The sequence below is a fragment of the Arachis duranensis genome, chromosome 4 (genome assembly GCF_000817695.3).
Source record: "Arachis duranensis cultivar V14167 chromosome 4, aradu.V14167.gnm2.J7QH, whole genome shotgun sequence".
Lineage (NCBI taxonomy): Eukaryota > Viridiplantae > Streptophyta > Magnoliopsida > Fabales > Fabaceae > Arachis > Arachis duranensis.
Window position 1 is genome coordinate 1,293,944 of NC_029775.3, and position 20,435 is coordinate 1,314,378.

Genomic DNA, 20,435 nt, shown 5'->3' on the forward strand with positions numbered 1-20,435 from the left:
AATTGAATAAAGGACATTTTTGTCCCTGACCTTTTTTTTGCGGACATTTTCGTCCTCAAGCAATGGAAAATACATTAAAGCCCCTGACCGTTGAAAAACGTGGACATTTGTGTCCCTCCGTTGATTTACTCCGTTTCCACTCAACGGAAAAGGCTAAGGTGGCACAGTTGGCGCTGAGGTGGCACGTAACGGAGGCCACGTGGCATTGAGGCAAAAAGTTATAGGACATATAAGTCCCTGGAGACGAAAACGACGCCGTTTTGTCTCCTCCCCCAATCTTTGAAATTCGTCTTCCCTCACCCCTGGTCTGCACAGTGACGGCGCAGTGGGTGTAGTGGGGAGTTGTGGCAGAAAGGAAATTCCTCCTTCCATGGCATCTGAAGGGGTATCATCTAGCTGGAGAAGAGGGGGAGGTCCGGTGGCCTCGAGCTCGCGTCCTAAGGAGAAAGACAGCAAACATGGCGTCTCACCAAAGTGCTTATGTGGAGAAAACGCAGTCCTTTTCATGTCGAAGACCCGAAGCAATCCGGATAGATTGTTTCTGGGCTGTCCCTTTTACAAGGTATGAAAACGAAATGTGATGCACGTTTGGTTGAAGATTTGTTAGGGTTACTAATTTTTAGGGTTTGAATTATGTGGGTTGATTTGCTGCAGGCAAGACAACCGTATTGCAAATTTTTTGTGTGGCTTGATGAGCACGTTGCTGGACTTGGATTGACAGCAACAAAGTATATGGGAGAGAAGGAATCTGTAGATGTAGAAGATTATCACAGGCAGCAGGACATGGAAATGAGGATAAGTTTCTTGGAGAAGAGGATATTAGCTCTAGAGATGAAAAGAAAGCCAATAAGATGGTGTATCTGTGTCATTGTCATTGTGTTGATTTTTATTGTTCTAAGTTGTAAGAGTTAACAAATGAATCAAAAAGTGTGTAATATTGTTGCAGCAATTATAGGTGAATTCAGTGTTATTTATATGATTGATGATTGTATTGCCCTGTACTTGTTGTGTAAGATGTGGAGGAAATTAAAATTGATTCCCTAATACATAGCATACCATTGCATTAGTCATCCAAAAAAGTTGTTTAATTAACATCCATGTTTATCTGACCCACAAAGGATGTTCAAAAAGTATGGGACAGAAACCTAAATTGTTTGTACAACTTGTCAACAACCATTACATAGACAAAAAGTTATCACAAAAAGCACCTAATGACAGTAGTCTTCATTCTTTCGAGTCCTTTGTTTTTTGAGAATTTGGCAAACTTTTGGGGTCGAGCTTTTTGATTTGGAGCTGCAGATGGGATGGTTGGTGGAGTTGGCTGTTGTGTAGTAGTGTTGATTGTGGATGCAGCGATTGGAACCGGCGGCCTGAAGATCTTCTGCTTTGGTCTGAATCTGGACTGTTGTGGGCGAGATGTGTCATTGGCTTTCGCTGGAGGTTTAAATGGATGGCCTATAGTTGGGGCTGGTGGCCTGGTTTGAGTAGTTGTTGGCCCTGGAGGTGAAATGATAAGTGTGGATCTTGTCACCCTTGTTGGAGCTTGTGGCATAGGTGGATTGATTCCACAACAGTGGGGTTTGGGGAGCTGACTGGTTGGCTGCTGGATGCATCCTACAAATATGCATGTAAGATGTGAACAGAGTAGTATTAGGAAGACAGATTAGTCCCTAAACTTAGCAGTACTAATACAGAATAGTCCATAGGCATATCAGTAATCAGACATGGTAGTCCTTAACTATTTCTATACTAAGACAGATTAATCCCTAACCTTAGTAGTACTAATACTAAGACAGAGTAATCACTATAGGGGTCTTACCTCTGAACCTGGAGCAGATTGTGACAGTGGAAGCACAATTAGTGCCTGAGAGGCAGTAGCTGATTTCTTGCTAGGGCGCCTTGTCTTCGGCTTTCAGTTTGGGTTGGAAGGGGCTCCTTTACATGTTTTGTAGTTGTGACCCTTCTCACCACACTTGCTGTAGGATACAACGAATGACCTTTTAAGTTTTTCTTTTTGCATGAGTGGCTCAGCCGGATCCTTTTGCCTATTATGAACCTTTGGCCGTCCAATTGACCTTTTGATAATAGGTGGGTCTGGCTTCGAGAACTCATTTCCAACCCAAAATTCTGGATTTGGAACAGACTTAATACAGTGTGCATATGTCCTCCTAATGGACTCCATGCATAGCCAAGGGTGAACATAGTCCTGAGGTGTGTCATGTCTCTTCCTTATGGCAGCAAATGCATGTAAGCAGGGCATGCCTAAGGTAATGTAGCGAATGTGAGTAATATAACTAAAGTAACAGTAAAGGAAATTCATATCAACATAGCAATGAAACTGGACCAAGTACTGTATAGGAGTTACCAATCAGTTGCCATCGATTGCATGAGCAACTGTGCCTAATGAGGTCTACATCCACCTTAGTTCCTTTCCGAGAAACCTCAAACCTCTTTCGTTCATTATCACCAACCCATTCAGCCGGCTGGACATCAGGTCTTTGATCCCCTGCTTCACCACGTGCATCAGTCCCATTCCTACTCCCTTCCCCTCTTTCATTAACCCTTGTGCGAAATTGTCTTTTTTTCTTCCCTTGCTTCCTTGGTGTAACTACCTTATTCCTAGGAGTATTTACCTTCTTCTTAGGAGTAACTACCTTCTTCTTACCCTTCACACATCTTTTTCTCTTCCCGGCAGTGACCCCACCATTGCTGTCACTCTCACTGCTGTCACTCTCAATTCCAGCCGGTGGAGGTTTGTACAAGATGTTCTCTGTGCTCTCGTACCCGTCATCAGATGAAGAGGAAGAATTCACTTCCTCTGCAGTTTCATCCACCTCCCCTGCAGTGTCTCTGTCCTGGGCAGCATCCTGAACAACCTCCGACTCGTCGACAGGATGGTCAAAGTATATATGGAACTCACCTCGCCCTGGGTGCTTCATTAGGTTCTCTCGCATTGCATTGATCCCGACATCCCCAGTCAATATGTTCATCCCGGATTCAAATTCAGTGCTCGATGGATCATACCAGTATATTTCCTTGTATGACTGGTAGCCTAAACCCTTAAATAGTGTCACTAGGTCTCCGAAATTCACAAAGTCTAGGTCCATCTCAGGGAACCTCTCCTCCTTTCCATTCTGATAAACCATTTTTCCACCAACTCCTCTTATGAAGTTCCCTCCATGATGAAAGACCGGAACCACAAACACGTCAACCATCTGAAATTGACCAGTGCAGAACTAGGATTAAAAAAAGGAAACACCACAACATATGGAAGACACTACATTTCCCGAACACAATCCCTCCCCCTAATCCTACACAGCACGCAATACACCCCTTTTTCACTTTCTTTCTTACTCTGTAAACATGCAAACACATTGCATTCCTAGCTAAGCATAACAATCTTACCTTGTGACGACGACACCAGCCACGACCTCAGACGAAGCTTCTCCTCAGCCTCTGCCACCAGCGATCACCCCTGGCCTTTTGCTCTTCTACGTGTTGTATGTTTTGGAGGGAGAAACAGAGACGCAGGAGTTTGATCGTTTGGGTTAGGGTTTTCTGTAATTCTCTCACTCAACTATGGGTCTTCTGGGTATTGTATATGGGGATTCAACTGTGTTGATTGGGGGAGGAGACGAAACGGCGTCGTTTTCGTCTCCAGGGACTTATATGTCCTATAACTTTTTGCCCCAATGCCACGTGGCCTCCGTTACGTGCCACCTCAGCGCCAAATGTGCCACTTCAGCCTTTTTCGTTGAGTAGAAATGGAGTAAATCAACGGAGGAACACAAATGTCCATATTTTTCAACGGTCAAGGACTTTAATGTATTTTTCATTGTTTGAGGACGAAAATACCCGCAAAAAAAAAGTCAAAAATGAAAATGTCTTTTACTCTAAAAATTTTTTTGGATTGATTTTGGCAAATACTCTAACGTTGTATGGCCAATTCGCCGTAAAGCCGTCGTTATCCAAAGACCGGAGAGGCAAAGTCCAACAACCAATGACATGAACCAGCGTGGCAAAATTTCGTCACAGGTCTATTGCAAGCTCAACAGCACCTTGCCACGTCAACCGTGACTTTCAGACCCCGCAGCTGCAGCTACACTCTCCCGCACCATATCATAGCCTAGTCTTCTCCATCTCAAAATCCCACTCTCAGACTCGCTCTCTCAGGTTCTCACAACCACCTCTCACTCTCTCTGGCTCTCAAACCTTGCCTGCCGCCGTCGCCCTTCCCCGGTTATCGCCATCACCTCGCCTCGCCTCTACCCTCGGATTCGCTCTCAACCCTCGGGTCGCCTCGCCACCGGCTCCCTGCTCTTGGCCGTCAATGGCGGCCTCCGATGCCCCCAACGGTGATGTCCTCATCAGGAACGCCTTCGGAAGCGTGCTCGCATTTCTCATCCTGCTCCTGATCGGTGTTCTCGCCTTTTCGATCCGTCTCTTCTCTGTAAGCATTTTCGTCGAAACTCCTCTTGCTTCCACAGATCTGTTACCTACGCCTCATTTCCTCTTTTTTCGATTGTCAGTGCGATTTGATGCTTCTCAATTCAGCTGAAGCGCTAAATGTTCAATCTAATCGTTTCGTCTTGTGTATATAGCAATAGAGTTTGTAATTATCGTGTTTTCGTTGTTGACAACGTGGCTGAGAAGAAAAAAAAAAGCTAAAGAAACACGATAGCTAAATCACGTTTACTTAGTTGTAACTGTTCTGACATTGTTAGGGACTTTACTAAGTGATATTCATTTATCATTCACTAGTTAAGTGAATGATTTAAGAGTGTTTCAACTATTGGCTACAGAGTAATACATAGAATCAGTTGATGAAATGCAAAGCAAGATACGATAAAGATATATAATCGTCCTAGTATGTGGTATGATTTTAAATTTACATTTGAAATCTCAAAAGTGAATTTTCTGGTTCTTTACAAATATTGGAGTTAATAATTCTAGTATTAATATGTACATTAGAAAGTTGTAAATTTAAGTCTTCGGGTTGGTTGAATTGTAGTTTGTAAAATTGTAGTTCTATAATTTCTTTTTATGTACGAAACCAGTAGCATGAATGCATTTAGTGTACTTATATTTTGTGTTACGTGTAGGTTTCTCCGGTAATTTTGGTTGAAATGATTATTTTGAAATAGTGATAGTGTACGCATTTATATGAACTGACTAGCACTAATTTAGAATGTTGTTTTGTTGATTTTGAAATATATGCTTTTGAAAGTTCAGAGATTAAACATTTTCCTTTTTTTTATGTATTTACAGTTTTTTTATACATTTCAATTTGTTGGGGCATTGTATGCAGGTTATAAAGTATGAGAGTGTCATTCACGAATTTGATCCATATTTCAATTATAGAGTCACACAGGTGAGCATTATTTGCAAAAAAAAAAAACTGCTTTATGTATGTTACCAAATATTCTGTGGAGAAATGAGAAGTCTTCTATGCTGGTTTAATGGCATTTTAAAGTTGACTTTTTTTTTTCACAGCCATATGCAGCATTTGTTCATTATCACTTTTTTAATCTCAATATGATAAAGGTTCACAGGAGATGACAAACATGTTGTTGGTTTCAGTTTTTGACTAAAAATGGGATATATGATTTCTGGAACTGGTTTGATGACCGAACCTGGTAAGTAGCTGGTGTTTAGATTGGCACTGTTTTCCCCCATATATTTAGTTTAATTTAGTTTTCATGTTGCTATTCTATTTCTAGGTATCCTCTTGGTCGTGTAATTGGTGGGACTGTCTATCCTGGTCTGACCTTGACAGCAGGAACCTTATATTGGTAAGTATTTTGAAGTACACAGCTAGAGATAGTTGTCCTATTCTATTATTTATTTATTTTTTTTTCTAGCAAATAACTGCAAATGTTAATACCATGTAATGTAAGCAATTATTTCAAAGTTTATTAGGCTGGTTTATACTTTTGGATCATTCTCTTCTGGTGTCAGGTTTTTGCATTCCTTGAACATCCCCCTCTCTGTAGAAACTGTCTGTGTGTTTACTGCACCTATTTTCTCTGCCTTTGCTTCATGGGCAACTTATCTTCTGACAAAGGTTTGTGGTTTGTTCATAACTAAATCGTGCCTTTTACATTTTTGTTGTTTGCTAATTTGCTGTGGCTGCTTTCTGTAGGAGATTAAGGGTGTTGGAGCTGGCTTGACAGCAGCTGCTCTTTTGGCCATGGTGAATTTCTTAACAGGCTGTGATTTAATGATTGCTTTGTTTGCAATTTTCTATTCATTATAAACATTTCTATTAAGGTCACAATGATCAAAATTATTGTTTCAGTCATTCAGAACATCTGAAATGTTCAAATCACTGTTATGTGTATGTCTGTAAAATAAATGGCGTACTCTCACAATGGTTTCCCTCTTCTGATATGTTGTGGTTGTTGTTCCCTCAATTCTCTTACGTGTAATGGGTTGCTTTTCACTAAATCTTGTCATGTTTGCAGGTCCCTTCATATATATCTCGATCAGTGGCTGGAAGCTATGATAATGAAGCTGTGGCTATATTTGCATTGATCTTCACTTTCTATCTCTATATTAAGGTGCACAATGGAAACAAACAAGCTTACTTATATTGAATGGAATTCTTTAAAGATGTTTGTTTTGTAGACATTTCCCTCAACCGTTAGAACGTATTATCATTGTTGTGTGATGATAGGTTATTTTAGTACTATGATTAACTGTCTGTTATGTACAACTCAGCATAGAGATTATTTTGGTTTCTCTATATTTAAGGTATTTGAATTCTGACTTTATTTATATGTTATGCAGACACTAAATACTGGATCCCTCTTTTATGCAACTTTGAATTCACTATCATACTTTTATATGGTAATTTTTATTTTATTATTATTATTATTATTTTTATATTGCTGTTATTGTTGTCTTTTCCCAATCTATTATCTTCTTATTTATGTTACCAACCTTTCTTATTATGCAGGTTTGCTCATGGGGAGGGTACACTTTTATCATTAACCTTATTCCAATGCATGTACTCTTGTGCATAGTTACTGGTCGCTATTCTTCACGGCTGTACATTGCATATGCACCTCTTGTAAGTATCTATTTTGATCATGTAGTTATGTAAGATTTTAAATGAATGCTTTTGCCTTTGTTTGGTTTGGAGTTGGAAAAATGCATATTACTTTATCTCAGGTTTGAAAGGTAAGCCCTAATCTGAATATTGTTTATGGTAGTTTTGGTATTCAGAGTGAAGTGTTATATAACCAGCATTTACTTACTTGTTATACCAACTAGACCTGGAATTGGAATTAAGATTAGATGTGAACTGTGCATGGTACATAATTAGAAAATGTCTGTTCTCTGATTCTTGTCTAGATACTGATTAACATTATGAATTCTCTCTGTGCAGGTTATATTGGGCACACTGCTGGCTGCCCTGGTGCCTGTTGTTGGGTTTAATGCTGTAATGACATCAGAGCATTTTGCATCATTTCTGGTGTGTTTTCATTTATTCTTTGGATAAAAGTAAAGAAAAGTATCCAAGTTTGTGTTTTAACCTATTAGTAATATTTAACTCATGTTTTGTATTTTTCCTTCTATTCATATCCTATTAATTAGTCTCTTTTAAGCCTTATCTTTTTCCCCTAATTTTCTTGTGCAGGTTTTTATTATCATCCATGTGGTGGCTCTTGTGTACTATATCAAAGGGATTCTTTCCCCGAAAATGTTCAAAGTAGCTTTGGCACTAGTTGTTTCCATTGGCCTGTTAGTATCCATTTAATTAGCTTATTTGACTACACCAAATAATCCAGTGAGAAATTAAATTGATTCCGTTTCTGTATTTTACAGGGCAGTGTGTTGTGCAATGGTAGCAGTAATAATAGCCCTTGTAGCTTCTAGCCCAACAAAGGGTTGGAGTGGAAGAAGTTTAAGTCTACTTGATCCGTAAGTGCTTCATTTGCTGCTCTCTTTTTATACTCTTGATTTTGTTACTCAACCCGAAAAATAAGTATTGGAAAATTAATTTCAGTTTTATGGCATGACCTCTCACATCCTGTTTTGTTAATTGTGTTTGGAGTGCTTGTTGATCCTATAATTTTCATGATAGTTTTAGAATTATTAAATATAGCTAAATATGATTGCCTACATAAATACACTGTTCAGCAGAATATCATTTTACCCATGAAGTTATTAAATATAGCTAAATATGCTTATCTTTAGACACTTTTATGCAAAATATTTTCTTTTCAAGATTTCAGTTGCAAAGATTTTAACTGTTTGTCTATTTACAGTACCTATGCAAGCAAGTATATACCAATCATTGCTAGTGTTAGCGAGCATCAGCCACCTACTTGGCCTTCTTACTTTATGGATATAAATGTGTTGGCATTCTTGATTCCAGCTGGCATAATTGTAAGCTTTTGCTTGAGTAAAGGATGTTTAATTTATTTTGCTTATAGTACTTAGTCATGATTGATGCTTGCTTTTCACCCCTTTCTGATGTAGGCTTGCTTTTCACCCCTTTCTGATGCAAGCTTGTTTGCGGTACTCTATATTGTACTATCAGTATATTTTTCTGGAGTCATGGTAAGAATAATCTAGACAGTAATCTAACACTTACCACGTTGTTTCTTTTATCTTATGTAAAGCATTCTATTTGACATTTCAAATATCAGGTTCGCCTGATGCTTGTGCTTGCTCCTGCGGCTTGCATCTTATCTGGAATCGCTCTTTCTCAAGCTTTTGACGTTTTCACACGATCAATTAAGTTTCAGCTACCAAGCCTATCAGATCATTCCCATATTGATGTAGGCTTCTGTTTTTTCAATCCTCGTCAGATTGAGCACTGCTTTACATTCTTCTATTAACTTCATTACATTTTGTGTTTTTTGACTATCAATATCAAGGCAAGGGATGCCAGTTCTGAAAAAGTTGTGCTGGATGACACAATAAAGACAGATAAAAACGAGGATACACCAAAGGAACGGATGACAAAAAGGAGCAAGAAGAAGGAAAAGGAGCCTGTGGAAAAGCCTCCAACCAAGTTCCAAATTAAGAAGAGGCTTTCGGTCTTGCCCTTTGAGGCATCCATCATTGCTGTTATCTTACTTGTCTTGCTGGTTGCCTTCTATGTGGTAATTTGACTTTCTTTTTCTCTACCTTTTTATAGTTTTCTAAGCAGGATACTGTTCAATTTTTAGTTTCTATTATCTACTTGACATATGAGGTGAAATGTTTTCTTTAATCTAGTTTCTGTTTGTCCACAGTGGGAATTGACAATTTATTTCTTCATATTCAACTAACATTAACTACCACTTTACAAATTACTTTAATTAGCTGAATACATCATGGTAAATATTGTACAAATCCGCTGCTTAATACTAAATAGGAATATAATGTACTTCTATGATTCTTAGGTTATTATTTAATAACATAAATGCCCCTTCATGCCATTGTGCATGTGAAAAATATATAGCTTTTGTGATGTTTATGGTGACCTCATTTTTATGGTCTATCTTGTAGGTTCACTGTGTATGGGCTGCAGCAGAAGCTTATTCAGCACCTTCTATTGTTCTAACCTCACATTCAAATGATGGACTTCATGTTTTTGATGATTTTAGAGAGGCTTATGCTTGGTTGAGTCATAATACAGACGTAGATGATAAAGTGAGTTTCATTGCTTTTCCTTAACTATTTGGGCAAAAGTTTTTGTCCAGCATATAAAACTCACTTAGATGATAAAGTGAGTTTCATTGCTTTTCCTGATAGGTGTCTGTTTTACGTTTACCACTTAGAAGATCAACATGTAGGCTTACTACTTATATTACCTTTGAAAATCATTGTTTGTAGAAACTTGATTTTGAGCTTTATTTTCTTTGTTTTATACTATTCTTGAAACCTACAAGTGTGATATTTCTGTTGCCAAGCAAATTGGTTCATACATATTTTAGGTGATCCAACTGGTCATGAATTACCTATAGGTCAAAATATACCTTTCTAGAGAAACTATTGGATCCCATGAACATGTTGATTTGTTTCTTATGCTTTTATCAATGGGCAGTTGGTAAGTGGAAGTTATGAATGAGTGATTCAAGTTATTGGGAAGTATTCTTTTAATGGTTTTTATATGCACATTCATGGACGGTTAGAGATATTGATGCAATGCACAATTTGTTATAGGTGGCATCTTGGTGGGATTATGGATACCAAACAACTGCCATGGCTAACCGAACTGTGATTGTTGACAATAATACTTGGAATAACACACATATTGCTACTGTTGGCACTGCCATGTCTTCTCCAGAGAAGGCAGCTTGGGAAATTTTCCACTCCTTGGATGTCAAATATGTTCTTGTTGTCTTTGGAGGTTGACTCTTTTCTTTGTTGAGATTATCTTTGTCAAGTCACCCTATTCTGATTTGTTGCTAACCTATTATTAGGACTGGTTGGCTATCCTAGTGATGATATTAACAAGTTCCTGTGGATGGTTCGTATTGGAGGGGGTGTCTTCCCGCACATAAAGGAACCAGATTACTTAGTAAGTTACACATATGCAATGTAGATTATTTTATCAAGGCATCTATATTTCAGTGGGAAGTTCTTCAACTGTAGCTTCCTTCCTTCATGGCTTGTTAGGAGGATTGTTAACATGCATTTCACTTTTCTTGTTCAAAAGAGGGATGGTCAGTATCGAATTGATTCTATGGCCACACCAACTATGTTAAACTGCCTGATGTATAAACTTTCGTACTACAGGTCAGCTTTTCTTATTTAGTTTCTAAGTTTTTGCATTGTCAATTTTTAATCCACTTATCTGCTCTATCCTGTAATTGTTCCAGATTTGTGGAGACAGATGGTAAGGCCTTTGACCGAGTGAGGCGGACAGAAATTGGCAAGAAATATTTCAAACTTACCCATTTTGAAGAGGTCAGCTTGATTTTTATTATAAATTTTAGAATAAAGTATACCTTTTTTCTCGAAATTTTCGAAAATGTTAATGTACAAAAAATAGGAGAAAAACTCATTGCTTTCATTTCATCCAACAAGTATATATTCAATATCATCTTTCATTTCCCCTTAAGCTTGAGTATATAGATCAATATACCAAGGTTGTTACATACGTAACTTATTGTAGGGCCTCTTAGAACCTTAGTTAAGATATTTGCTAGTTGGTCATTTGAACTAACAAAGGTTGTGGTGATATCTCCAGATAGAATCTTTTGTCTAGTAAAATGACAGTCAACCTCTATGCGTTTAGTCCTCTTATGAAAAACTAGATTAGAGGTAATATGCAAAGCTACTTGATTGTCACATACAAGAATCATAGATTCTATTTTCCCAAATTGGAGTTCTTCAAGTTGTTTTAGCCACATTACAATGAAGTTAATGCCATAGCATGATATTCTGCATCAGCGCTAGATCGTGAAACCACATCTTGCTTCTTACTTTTCCAAGAGATAAGATTGCCACCTATAAAAACAAAATAGCGAGGTTGGAAGTCTATCTATTGGATCCGACTATCTTTATATGGCCCTTATCCTTGTAAAGAAGTCCTTTACTTTGATATATTTTAGGATACGAATCATTGGCATTCCAATGAGTTTGACATGGTGAATTCAAGAATCGACTAGCCCCACCTACTGCAAAGTAGGGGTGTCAAAGTGGGCTACCTGTCCCGCCCAAACCCGTCTAATAGCAGGGATCTGCCAAACTCAAACGGGCTTAAACCTCCAAACCGCCTGGCTTGATGTTGTGCCAGCCCTCCTTCCATAAATAAGCAACAAATTTCAATATAACCCTAAATTCTTAAATCAGAATTAAAAAAAAAAAACAAACCATAAATTAGCAATAAATCTCAACAAACCCTAGATTCCTAAATCAGAATTAAAAAAAAAAAACATAAATTCAGCATCAAGTCAACAAATCTCAACAAACATCTAAATCAGAATTTTATGAATCAACAATTCCCATAAATAAGCAACAATTAGAGTTTTTCAACAAGAGAAAGTTTAGGGGGCCAGTAAAATCTGGCTAGTACTTAACCAGTAAAAGAAAAGTGAGTAATCCTACACCATTAGATGAAATCTCACACCATTAAAAACACCAATGATGGCTAATTGATGGTTACAAATCACAAAATTTGCTAACTCCCTAGCACTCCTCTTTGAACAATTCCATAAAAATTTATAAAATAAATAACAAACGAAAAAATATTGAAAAAATGAATTTCCCTGTGCTAGATCAGGAGCAGAGGAACCTGCTCGAAGAACCTGTTATAACCATTTTAAAAAAGCGGTTAACCAAATTGATAAAACTGATTTGTAAACGTGTTAACCAAAACCAAAACTGGTTTTATGGGTTGGAGGTATAAAATTAGTTTTTGTAATATAAATGTGTTACAGATTTTAACAATTGGTTTATAAATTAAATTTTAAAAATGAAAAATCTTTTTAAATAAGGAACCGGTTTTCAAGTGAAAAGCTGGTTATTTTTTAAAATTGGTTTTTATATTTAGAATCGGTTTAAAACTGGTTTATTTTTTTGTAATCGGTTAATGACTGGTTTTTTCATTTAAAACCAATTTGGTTTACTAACCTAATCAAATTCCGGGTTAACTGAAATCAGGTATGGTTGTTTTGGTTAACCTTAACCAGGTACACCTATAGATAACACAGAGAGGACATCTCCCCAAAAGGAATGGGGAACATGATAATGATGAAGAGTCGTCTTAGTGGTTTCAATTAAATGACGATTTTTGTGCTCAACTAACCCATGTTAGTGAGGAGTATGAGCACACGATTTTTGTGCTCAACTAACCATTGTCTTAAGATTGGGAAGGTTGGGATATCCTACCCGAGCATGGATGGTGAGAGGGTTAGTGGAGAGATTGTAGATACGAGACGAGGAAAAATTGTAAAGGCCATTGGACTCACATCTGATGCCAATCAATCTGCCCAAGCTCCGGTCCTATATAAAGATAGAATCTTCAGTGAAAGAGATCTTATATTTTAGATAATGAGTTAAACAACTAACAGATAAAAGGTTAAAAAGAGAACCAGGTACAAATAAAAAGATTTAATGGACACTGAGGGGAATGGATGGGCATTGTAAACCCCCAAAGATTGTGTGGAAGATCCGTTAGCCAAGGTAATTGTAGGTAGATAATCAAACATGGAAATTTTAGCTAAAAGAGTTCTATTACTAGAGATATGGTTTGTCACAGCAGAATCAATGACCCAAGGGCCCAAGTTTTGGGATTGACAGATGCAAGCATAAGAGTTACCAATTTTCATGACAGGAGCAGTGACATTAGATTGCTGACGGTTCGAACCATTTTAGAAAATAATTGTAATGGGATTATGGTGAGATCAGATTATGGTGGGAGCACTGGTCTGAGCAATGTTGAGTGATTATGGCGGACGACCAATAAGAGTCCGACACTTATCAATGATATGACCCATGCAATGACAATGATCAGATTTCTGGCGTTGTCGACCCAAATTGCAATTGCTATTGCGGGAACGACCTCAAGCTTGAGTTTGAGATAAGATCTAATCTGTCAATGGAAGTTGATACATTGGCAGGTTCAATAAAATGTTTAGCTGGAACCCGAAGTAATGAGGGCCAAATCATATTAAGGAACGAAACATTTGGGGACCCGAGTATTAAATCACAAGTACCAAAATAGTCAGTAGGTAAATCATACAATGCCACATAAAGAATGTGCTTTGTTGTTCCAACTCTTTTTCTAGGGAAGTAGCACGAGGCAGTAATTCATTGAAATTGTGGAGAGTACTACGAATCTTTCCTAAATATACAGACAAAGGACTATCAATTTGATTTTTGGGGGTGGGGGTTGGTGGGGATTGCTCATAAGGTTTTGACAAATCCCATATAGTTGTTGTCAAAAGTGCCTTTGCCTGCATCCAAATGGCTTCACAAGTGACGTGCACAAAAAAATCTGTTTAATTGAAGAGTGGATGGTGTTCTTGATAACGCTACAAAGTTGGACATTAATGGAATTGCTCACAAGGTTTTGACAAATCCCATATAATTGTTGTCAAAAGTGCCTTTGCCTGCATCCAAATGGTTTCACAAGTGACGTGCACAAAAGAAATCTGTTTAATTGAAGAGTGGATGGTGTTCTTGATAACGCTACAAAGTTGGACATTAATCTTAATCAACTTAGCATGGTCAATGTCATTAATTTCTCTAGCCTTTTCGGTAAGATGTTCTGCATAATCCTAGCCAATTAGCCACAACTTATTATCAGATACCCAAGAATAATAATTACTTCCAACAAGTTTGTCAGTGGAATGAGGTACACTAATATAACTACTGAAAGTAGAGTTTTCATTCTTAGGGCCACTAGCACCAACATTAGTAGCAAGTAGTAGTAGAAGTAGTAGTAGCCATGGGGATCGACAAAACAAGGCAGGAAATGCTTTGGAGGCAAAAAGGGAAAATCACATAGAATTGTATATGGAAAGTGGATGGTTGAGCAAAATCCTATTCTGGAAAGGGGACAACCATCTGAGCACGATAGTGCAATCAACGACAGAATACGCAATGGACGCACCCTCACGGCGCCGGCTTCTCAGACGACGGTTCTGATGACAGGCTTGGACAACACAAGACAAGGTGAAGCTGACGGAGTCCTGATTGAATAGCGGGGCACTAGAACAATTTTGACGGTAGTGGATGGTAGCCAGAATGTGTTTTGTTAGGCTGCCGGAGAGAAGAATATGACCGGGGGGGTATTCTAGTGATTGGAAAGACATGGTTTTAGAAAGAAAAAGATTACAAAAGGATAATGGAACTTTTTGGTACACACTGAATTTTCTCTCTAGCCTTTGATATCATGTTAATGTAGAGAAAATAAGAGAAAATAAGAGAAATAACTCGTTGCTTACATTTCATCCAAAACAAGGGATATATAAAGATATCTATCAATTACTATCATAAATGCTAAATTACTAACTATTAACCACATGCATAAATGCTAAACTACTAACTATCAACTACATGCCGACTTTCAATAGAAAAGTTTCCAAGATATCGTTACTGTTTTATTTGTTTCAATTTTGTCCAAATATATTTCAATTTTATCCTTTGGTCAAATTTTGTTAGTCAAAATATTTCTATTCCAATATTAACCCCTACAAAGGGGTGAGTGGTGTGGAATGAGGTGTTATTTCACTTTGGTGGTGGCGAAATGAGGGTAAGGGGTGAAGGCGGAGGTGGTGGTGGGGCAGTGACAAAGGTCAAAGGGTGAGATGTGGCGGCGATGGAGGATAAAGGATGTTAATTTTGATGATGTAGGTGGGTGATTGGTGGTGAAGATGAAAGAGGGGAGAGTGGACAATGATTACGTTGATAAAGTCCATATAGTATAAATGAGTAGGGATAATATTGGGAAAAATATTGTCTTGCAAAAATTTTACTAAAGGATATAATTGAAACATATTTAAAACACTAGAGAAAATTGAAATAAATTAAATGTTAGGGGTATTTTTCTAAAACTTCTCAAAAACTTCGTAGACAAAAAAATATCCTTTACCCTAGAATTTACACTTTCTATCATTCTTTTTCCATGCTTAGGATGTTCTTCAATACTATGTGCTTGTTTTTGGATAGTTAATCCCACGTTTTTCCTCCATTAGACATATAATTTGTCATCTGGAGTACAGAGTCACTGTTTCCATTTCTCTCAGAAAGTTGTCAATATCCATATGCGACTTTAGTCTTAATTATCAATTTTATTCATATCTTTTTCCCGTTACAGTTGATTCATTATTTGTTGGTATTTAACATCCTCTCTGCACTGAATAAGTCCACTGTGGATTTGGTTTCAAGTTGTGATATCAAAGCAACAATCAATGGTTTGATCTGTCTTTTAGGAACAATATCATTATGTTGTTGATATGGCATTGGCCGTTTATGTGCTCTTTCGATGTCTTCATGGCTTTTAATGCCTTCAGGTATTCACAACTCACCATTGGATGGTTCGGATTTACAAGTTGAAACCTCCAAAGAACAGGATTCGGGGAAAGAACAAAAAATCAAAATCGGTATTTATATGGTTTCTTACATGCCTAGTTTCTATTGTGATATCTGATTAAAGTTTATTGATCGTAGTCATAACTGATCTTCTCATTCTTGTTTTTTGCAGAAAACAAGCTCAACGACCACCTCGAAAAGAAAAGGAACAAGAAGAAACCCGTTTTAGCTTATAAATGACATTTAATTGCTTAAGCACTTGTTAATGTATACAAGGTTCATCGAGAGATTTTGCAGAAAAATTAGTGAGTCTATCATGAGTATGGAATGATCAATGAAAGATTTGGAATTAGTTTTCTAGTTGAAGGATCATGATCTCATCTTTTTAGGATTTAAAGGCCACAGCATAAAATGGATTTACTCCGTAATCGTGTATGACAGACGCATCACGTCACGCATGCATAAAATGCCTCCTATTTGGCTTGTTGGAGGCTTCTCTTGGATTCAACACTTCAACGTCTTCCGTATTGAATATACACATAAGTCTTCTTATTAATCAAGTTTAATAAAATCGATCTAATATAATAAAAATCAGTTATGATTAGTATTATTCAAAATCTTTTTATCTAATTTAGTTAAATTTAATTCATAAAAAGATTTGGATGTATAGCATTATTTTACATGTCACTAATACAATAGTACATTACCCACGTAATTGCAAGAGTATTTTCAAAAAGAAGGGCTCAAAACTTATGAAGAGACTAAATTCGCTAGCAGCCAAGCTAATCAAAGAAAGTACAACACCGTATCAAATTTTCTGGAAGCTCATGATGGATATAGTCCCAGCTACACATGGAGGAATATTTGGAACGCAAGAAATGTATTGAAGATAGGATGTCTATAGAAAAGTAGGGATGATAGATCCGTGAAAATTTGGAAACTCCATGGGTACCCAATCAAAACGGTCACAAGATTTGGAGTAGGGATGGCAAATTGGCAATACTACCTGAACTCGCGAGTACCCATCCCACGGGGCTGGTAATTATCCACCCCACACCGGGGCAGACTTTTAACGAGGCGGATTCTTGAGAGAGGTGGGGCGGGATCGGGTTTAGGTAATACCCGTCCCTACCTGTCCCGCTATATATATAATATATATAATTTTAATATATAATATGTATAATATATATAAAATAATTAGTAAATAATTAATAATGTTGTATCATATTTAAATTTTTTTTAATTTATGTTATGTATGTAATTATGGTTATATAAATTTTGAAATTTAATTTTGTTTATTAGATTTTAATAATTATAGGCGCGGGTAGGGACGGGGCGAATACCCGCGGAGGCGGGTTAAGGTTCAATGTTTTACTACCTGCGGATAAAAGCAGGATGGGTTTTATGCGGGTTGTTGTACGGTGGGGCGGTCGAGTAGAGCAAAAACCTGCCCCTACCCACCCCGTTGCCACCCCTAATTTGGAGTACCAAAGTAGATCGAGAGCTAGATAAAACTGTTAGAGATCAGACTTAATGGATAACTCGGGAACAAGGTGGAATATTGCAAATAAGATCAGAAACCAATTCCCAAACTTTGAAAATTCCATGCTTGTAATAACCCAACAAGATATATTCTTTTGGACATTTACGGAGAATGCAAGGTTAAGGATAGTAAGCATAGGATAATAGCCCACAACAAGGAGCTTGAACCCCACATGCAAGGCTGCCTTGCACATGCTTTTGGTTACTTTGATCAAAATTATTGTGGATACCTTTTGTAATCAAGATAGAGTAGTAAGAATAGGTTGGTCAGCTGTAATTTATTGAGACTGATTTTACTGGCAGCCACATAAAATCCTACCTTGTCCCTCCAACCACATAAAGCAGAAGCATATGCATGCATGGTGGGATTGAAGATGGCCCAAGAAGCTTTTTTTCTTTTCTTTTTTTTCTTTTGGTATAGTTCTAGAATGACATTTAAGTTATTCAAGCTCTAAAGCTTCATGGATGTTAATATAATTAACGGGAATGTTTGGTAACAAAAAGATTTAGTCAAAATCAGTTAGAATTTGCTTTATTTAAAATTCATTAATTATTTCCGCATTTAATGAATGTTAAATAGGACAAATTTTGGCTATTTTTTTTCTCTCCTTAATATTACCATACGATTAATTTGTTTCTTTTGTTTTTGAGAGCTTATATTAGCTAGTCATTTAAGATTGGTGGAGTTCTCACATGTTAATAAAAGTAGTAATAGATTGGATTGACAATACTATTCTCGTGGTATCCATCCCGCTTCAATCAGATCGGATTGGATTGACAACCTGACCCACACTATGAGTAGGTTGAGGTGCGAATATAATATGGACAACCCACATTTTTAATATATAATGTGTATGTTCAAAAATATATATATAAATACATGATGAGGGAGAATGGATTATATCTAAGACCCTCCCTTGTGCACAAGCATTCCACACTATCAAGCTAGGCATTTTATTTCTAATAACATAAATAATATTTGATGATGATGATTTTGCATTTGAGTTGGGAGAAGAGTGATGACCATGATGCTGTAACAATATGGAATTAGGAAAAGCAAGCTTAAAAGATGATTTGTGTTGTTATGAAGAAGTTTCTGGCTTTGCAGTTTTTATGACTAAATGTTTTTGTAACTAGAGTTTTATATCAAAAAATATTTGTAGCTAGTCAATTCGTGATTAACTGCAAATTTTATTTTTAAAAAATTTTCTAGTGTTTTCGTAGCAAATATTTACCTAAATTACTATTGAATTTTTCCATAGCGATGACGACAAATTTTTAATCCAATTATTGTTGGATTTTTTCACGAAATAGTACTGAAAAATCCAACAATAATAATCACTGTCAAATTAAATTTTTGGATATAAAATATGGTTATTAAAATTAAATTAACAATTTATTCGATTAAAGTATTATTAATTAAAACCTATAAAAACCTTCCTTTTTTCTCTCACATTAACCTATTCACTTCCAACAATCACAAATTCGAAAAATATATAAAAGAATATCCATTTAATATGAAAAAGAAACATTCTGATACTTAGTAGAAGAAACATCCATATATATTAACTCGTAGAGATTTTGAATTCATTCAAAGATATTTGACTGGATTTTGGCTGATATGCTTTTGGTTCCTAGCTTTACTTTAAAAAATATTGTAACTAATAAAGAATATTTTTTATTTTTTAATTTAAAAATGAGTTAGTACAAAGTACCGATCTTGGAGGTTTAGCTAGATTGCCTCTAGTAATATGTAGTAAAATATTAAGGATTTGGATTTTTTAAATTTTGAATTTTATTTTAGAAGATAAAGGGCAACCCGGTGCACAAGCGTCCCGCGTTTAACGCAGGGTCCGGGAAAGGGCCGCAACCAAGGTTGTAATGTACGCAGCCTGACCTGATAATTATATCAGTGGCTGTTTCCACGGCTTGAACCCGTGACCTTGAGGTCACGTGGAGACAACTCATCCGCTGCTCCGAGGCTCCCCTTCTATTTTAGGTGAGAGACCAAGAAACAATATAAAAAAACATTTAAAAACGAGAAATTACACTTTATTTTTTCAAATAAAAATTTAAAATTTAGAGAATGTAAATTCGAATATTAACATAACATGTACATCTCATCTCATCATTGTTCATATTCATATTCCCCTTCCAATACTGACCTTAGCCCATAAATAAATCTCGGTTATTAACTAGCTAGTAGATCACCACCTCTCACTCTCAGAATTAAATAGCGACTGACACTGCAACAACCCATACAACTTCACCAAATATATATTATTTGTATTGTACCATATCTTTCTATCTTGCCTCTTCATTCCAAAGCTAAAGGTACTTTTTACTTGATCTTGAGCTCAACAAAGTTCCAACAAGATGAAGCATTATTGTTATTACTACCAACAAAACATGTGGCTGTTATTGTTGTTGTTGGTGGCGGTTATTGTGGGAAGCGGCGACGGTGCCGGGGAAGATTTGACACAAAAGTGTGGTCAAGTGGTGCAGAAGGTGATACCGTGCCTGAACTATGCGACGGGGAAGGCCAGTACCCCGTCTAAGGAGTGTTGCGAGGCGACAACCAAGATAAAGGAGAGTGACCCTGACTGCTTGTGCTTCATCATTCAGCAGACGCATCATGGGAACCCTGAGAGTAAGAGCTTGGGCATTCAAGAGGACAAGCTTCTTCACCTCCCTTCTCTTTGTAACGTTAAGAACGCTAATATCGCCGACTGTCCTAGTAAGTTTCGGAGAATGTTAGAGACTTATCATAATTTATTATTTTTATTATCAATTAATTATTAATATTTAAAAATATAGAATAAAATATATATTGTTAGATTATTAAATTAAAAAATTAAATAAAAAAATTAAATTAAAGATTAAATAATAATTAAAAATAATAAATTCTTACT

The 20,435-nt window shown here is 36.8% G+C and overlaps 2 protein-coding genes across 2 annotated transcripts in view; both read left to right on the top strand.

Moving 5' to 3' along the window:
* Positions 1-4,123: 4,123 nt before the first annotated feature.
* On the top strand, positions 4,124-16,347 carry LOC107482425 (dolichyl-diphosphooligosaccharide--protein glycosyltransferase subunit STT3A). The gene is made up of 23 exons (XM_016102910.3): positions 4,124-4,450; positions 5,309-5,371; positions 5,581-5,636; positions 5,721-5,792; positions 5,959-6,064; positions 6,143-6,193; positions 6,465-6,560; positions 6,790-6,849; positions 6,959-7,072; positions 7,391-7,477; positions 7,643-7,746; positions 7,831-7,926; positions 8,274-8,394; positions 8,488-8,568; positions 8,658-8,789; positions 8,889-9,116; positions 9,505-9,648; positions 10,162-10,348; positions 10,422-10,519; positions 10,658-10,737; positions 10,821-10,908; positions 15,963-16,052; positions 16,154-16,347. The coding sequence occupies exons 1-23, from the start codon at positions 4,331-4,333 to the stop codon at positions 16,208-16,210; spliced, it is 2,331 nt and encodes a 776-aa protein (XP_015958396.1). The 5' UTR covers positions 4,124-4,330; the 3' UTR covers positions 16,211-16,347.
* A 3,502-nt stretch (positions 16,348-19,849) lies between these two features.
* Positions 19,850-20,435, top strand: part of LOC107482371 (non-specific lipid transfer protein GPI-anchored 1-like) — a 4,841-nt gene continuing 4,255 nt past the window's right edge. The window contains exon 1 of the mRNA XM_016102815.3: positions 19,850-20,260. Coding sequence (XP_015958301.1) covers positions 19,900-20,260 — 361 coding nt within the window. The 5' untranslated portion in view covers positions 19,850-19,899. The remainder of the gene's footprint in view (positions 20,261-20,435) is intronic.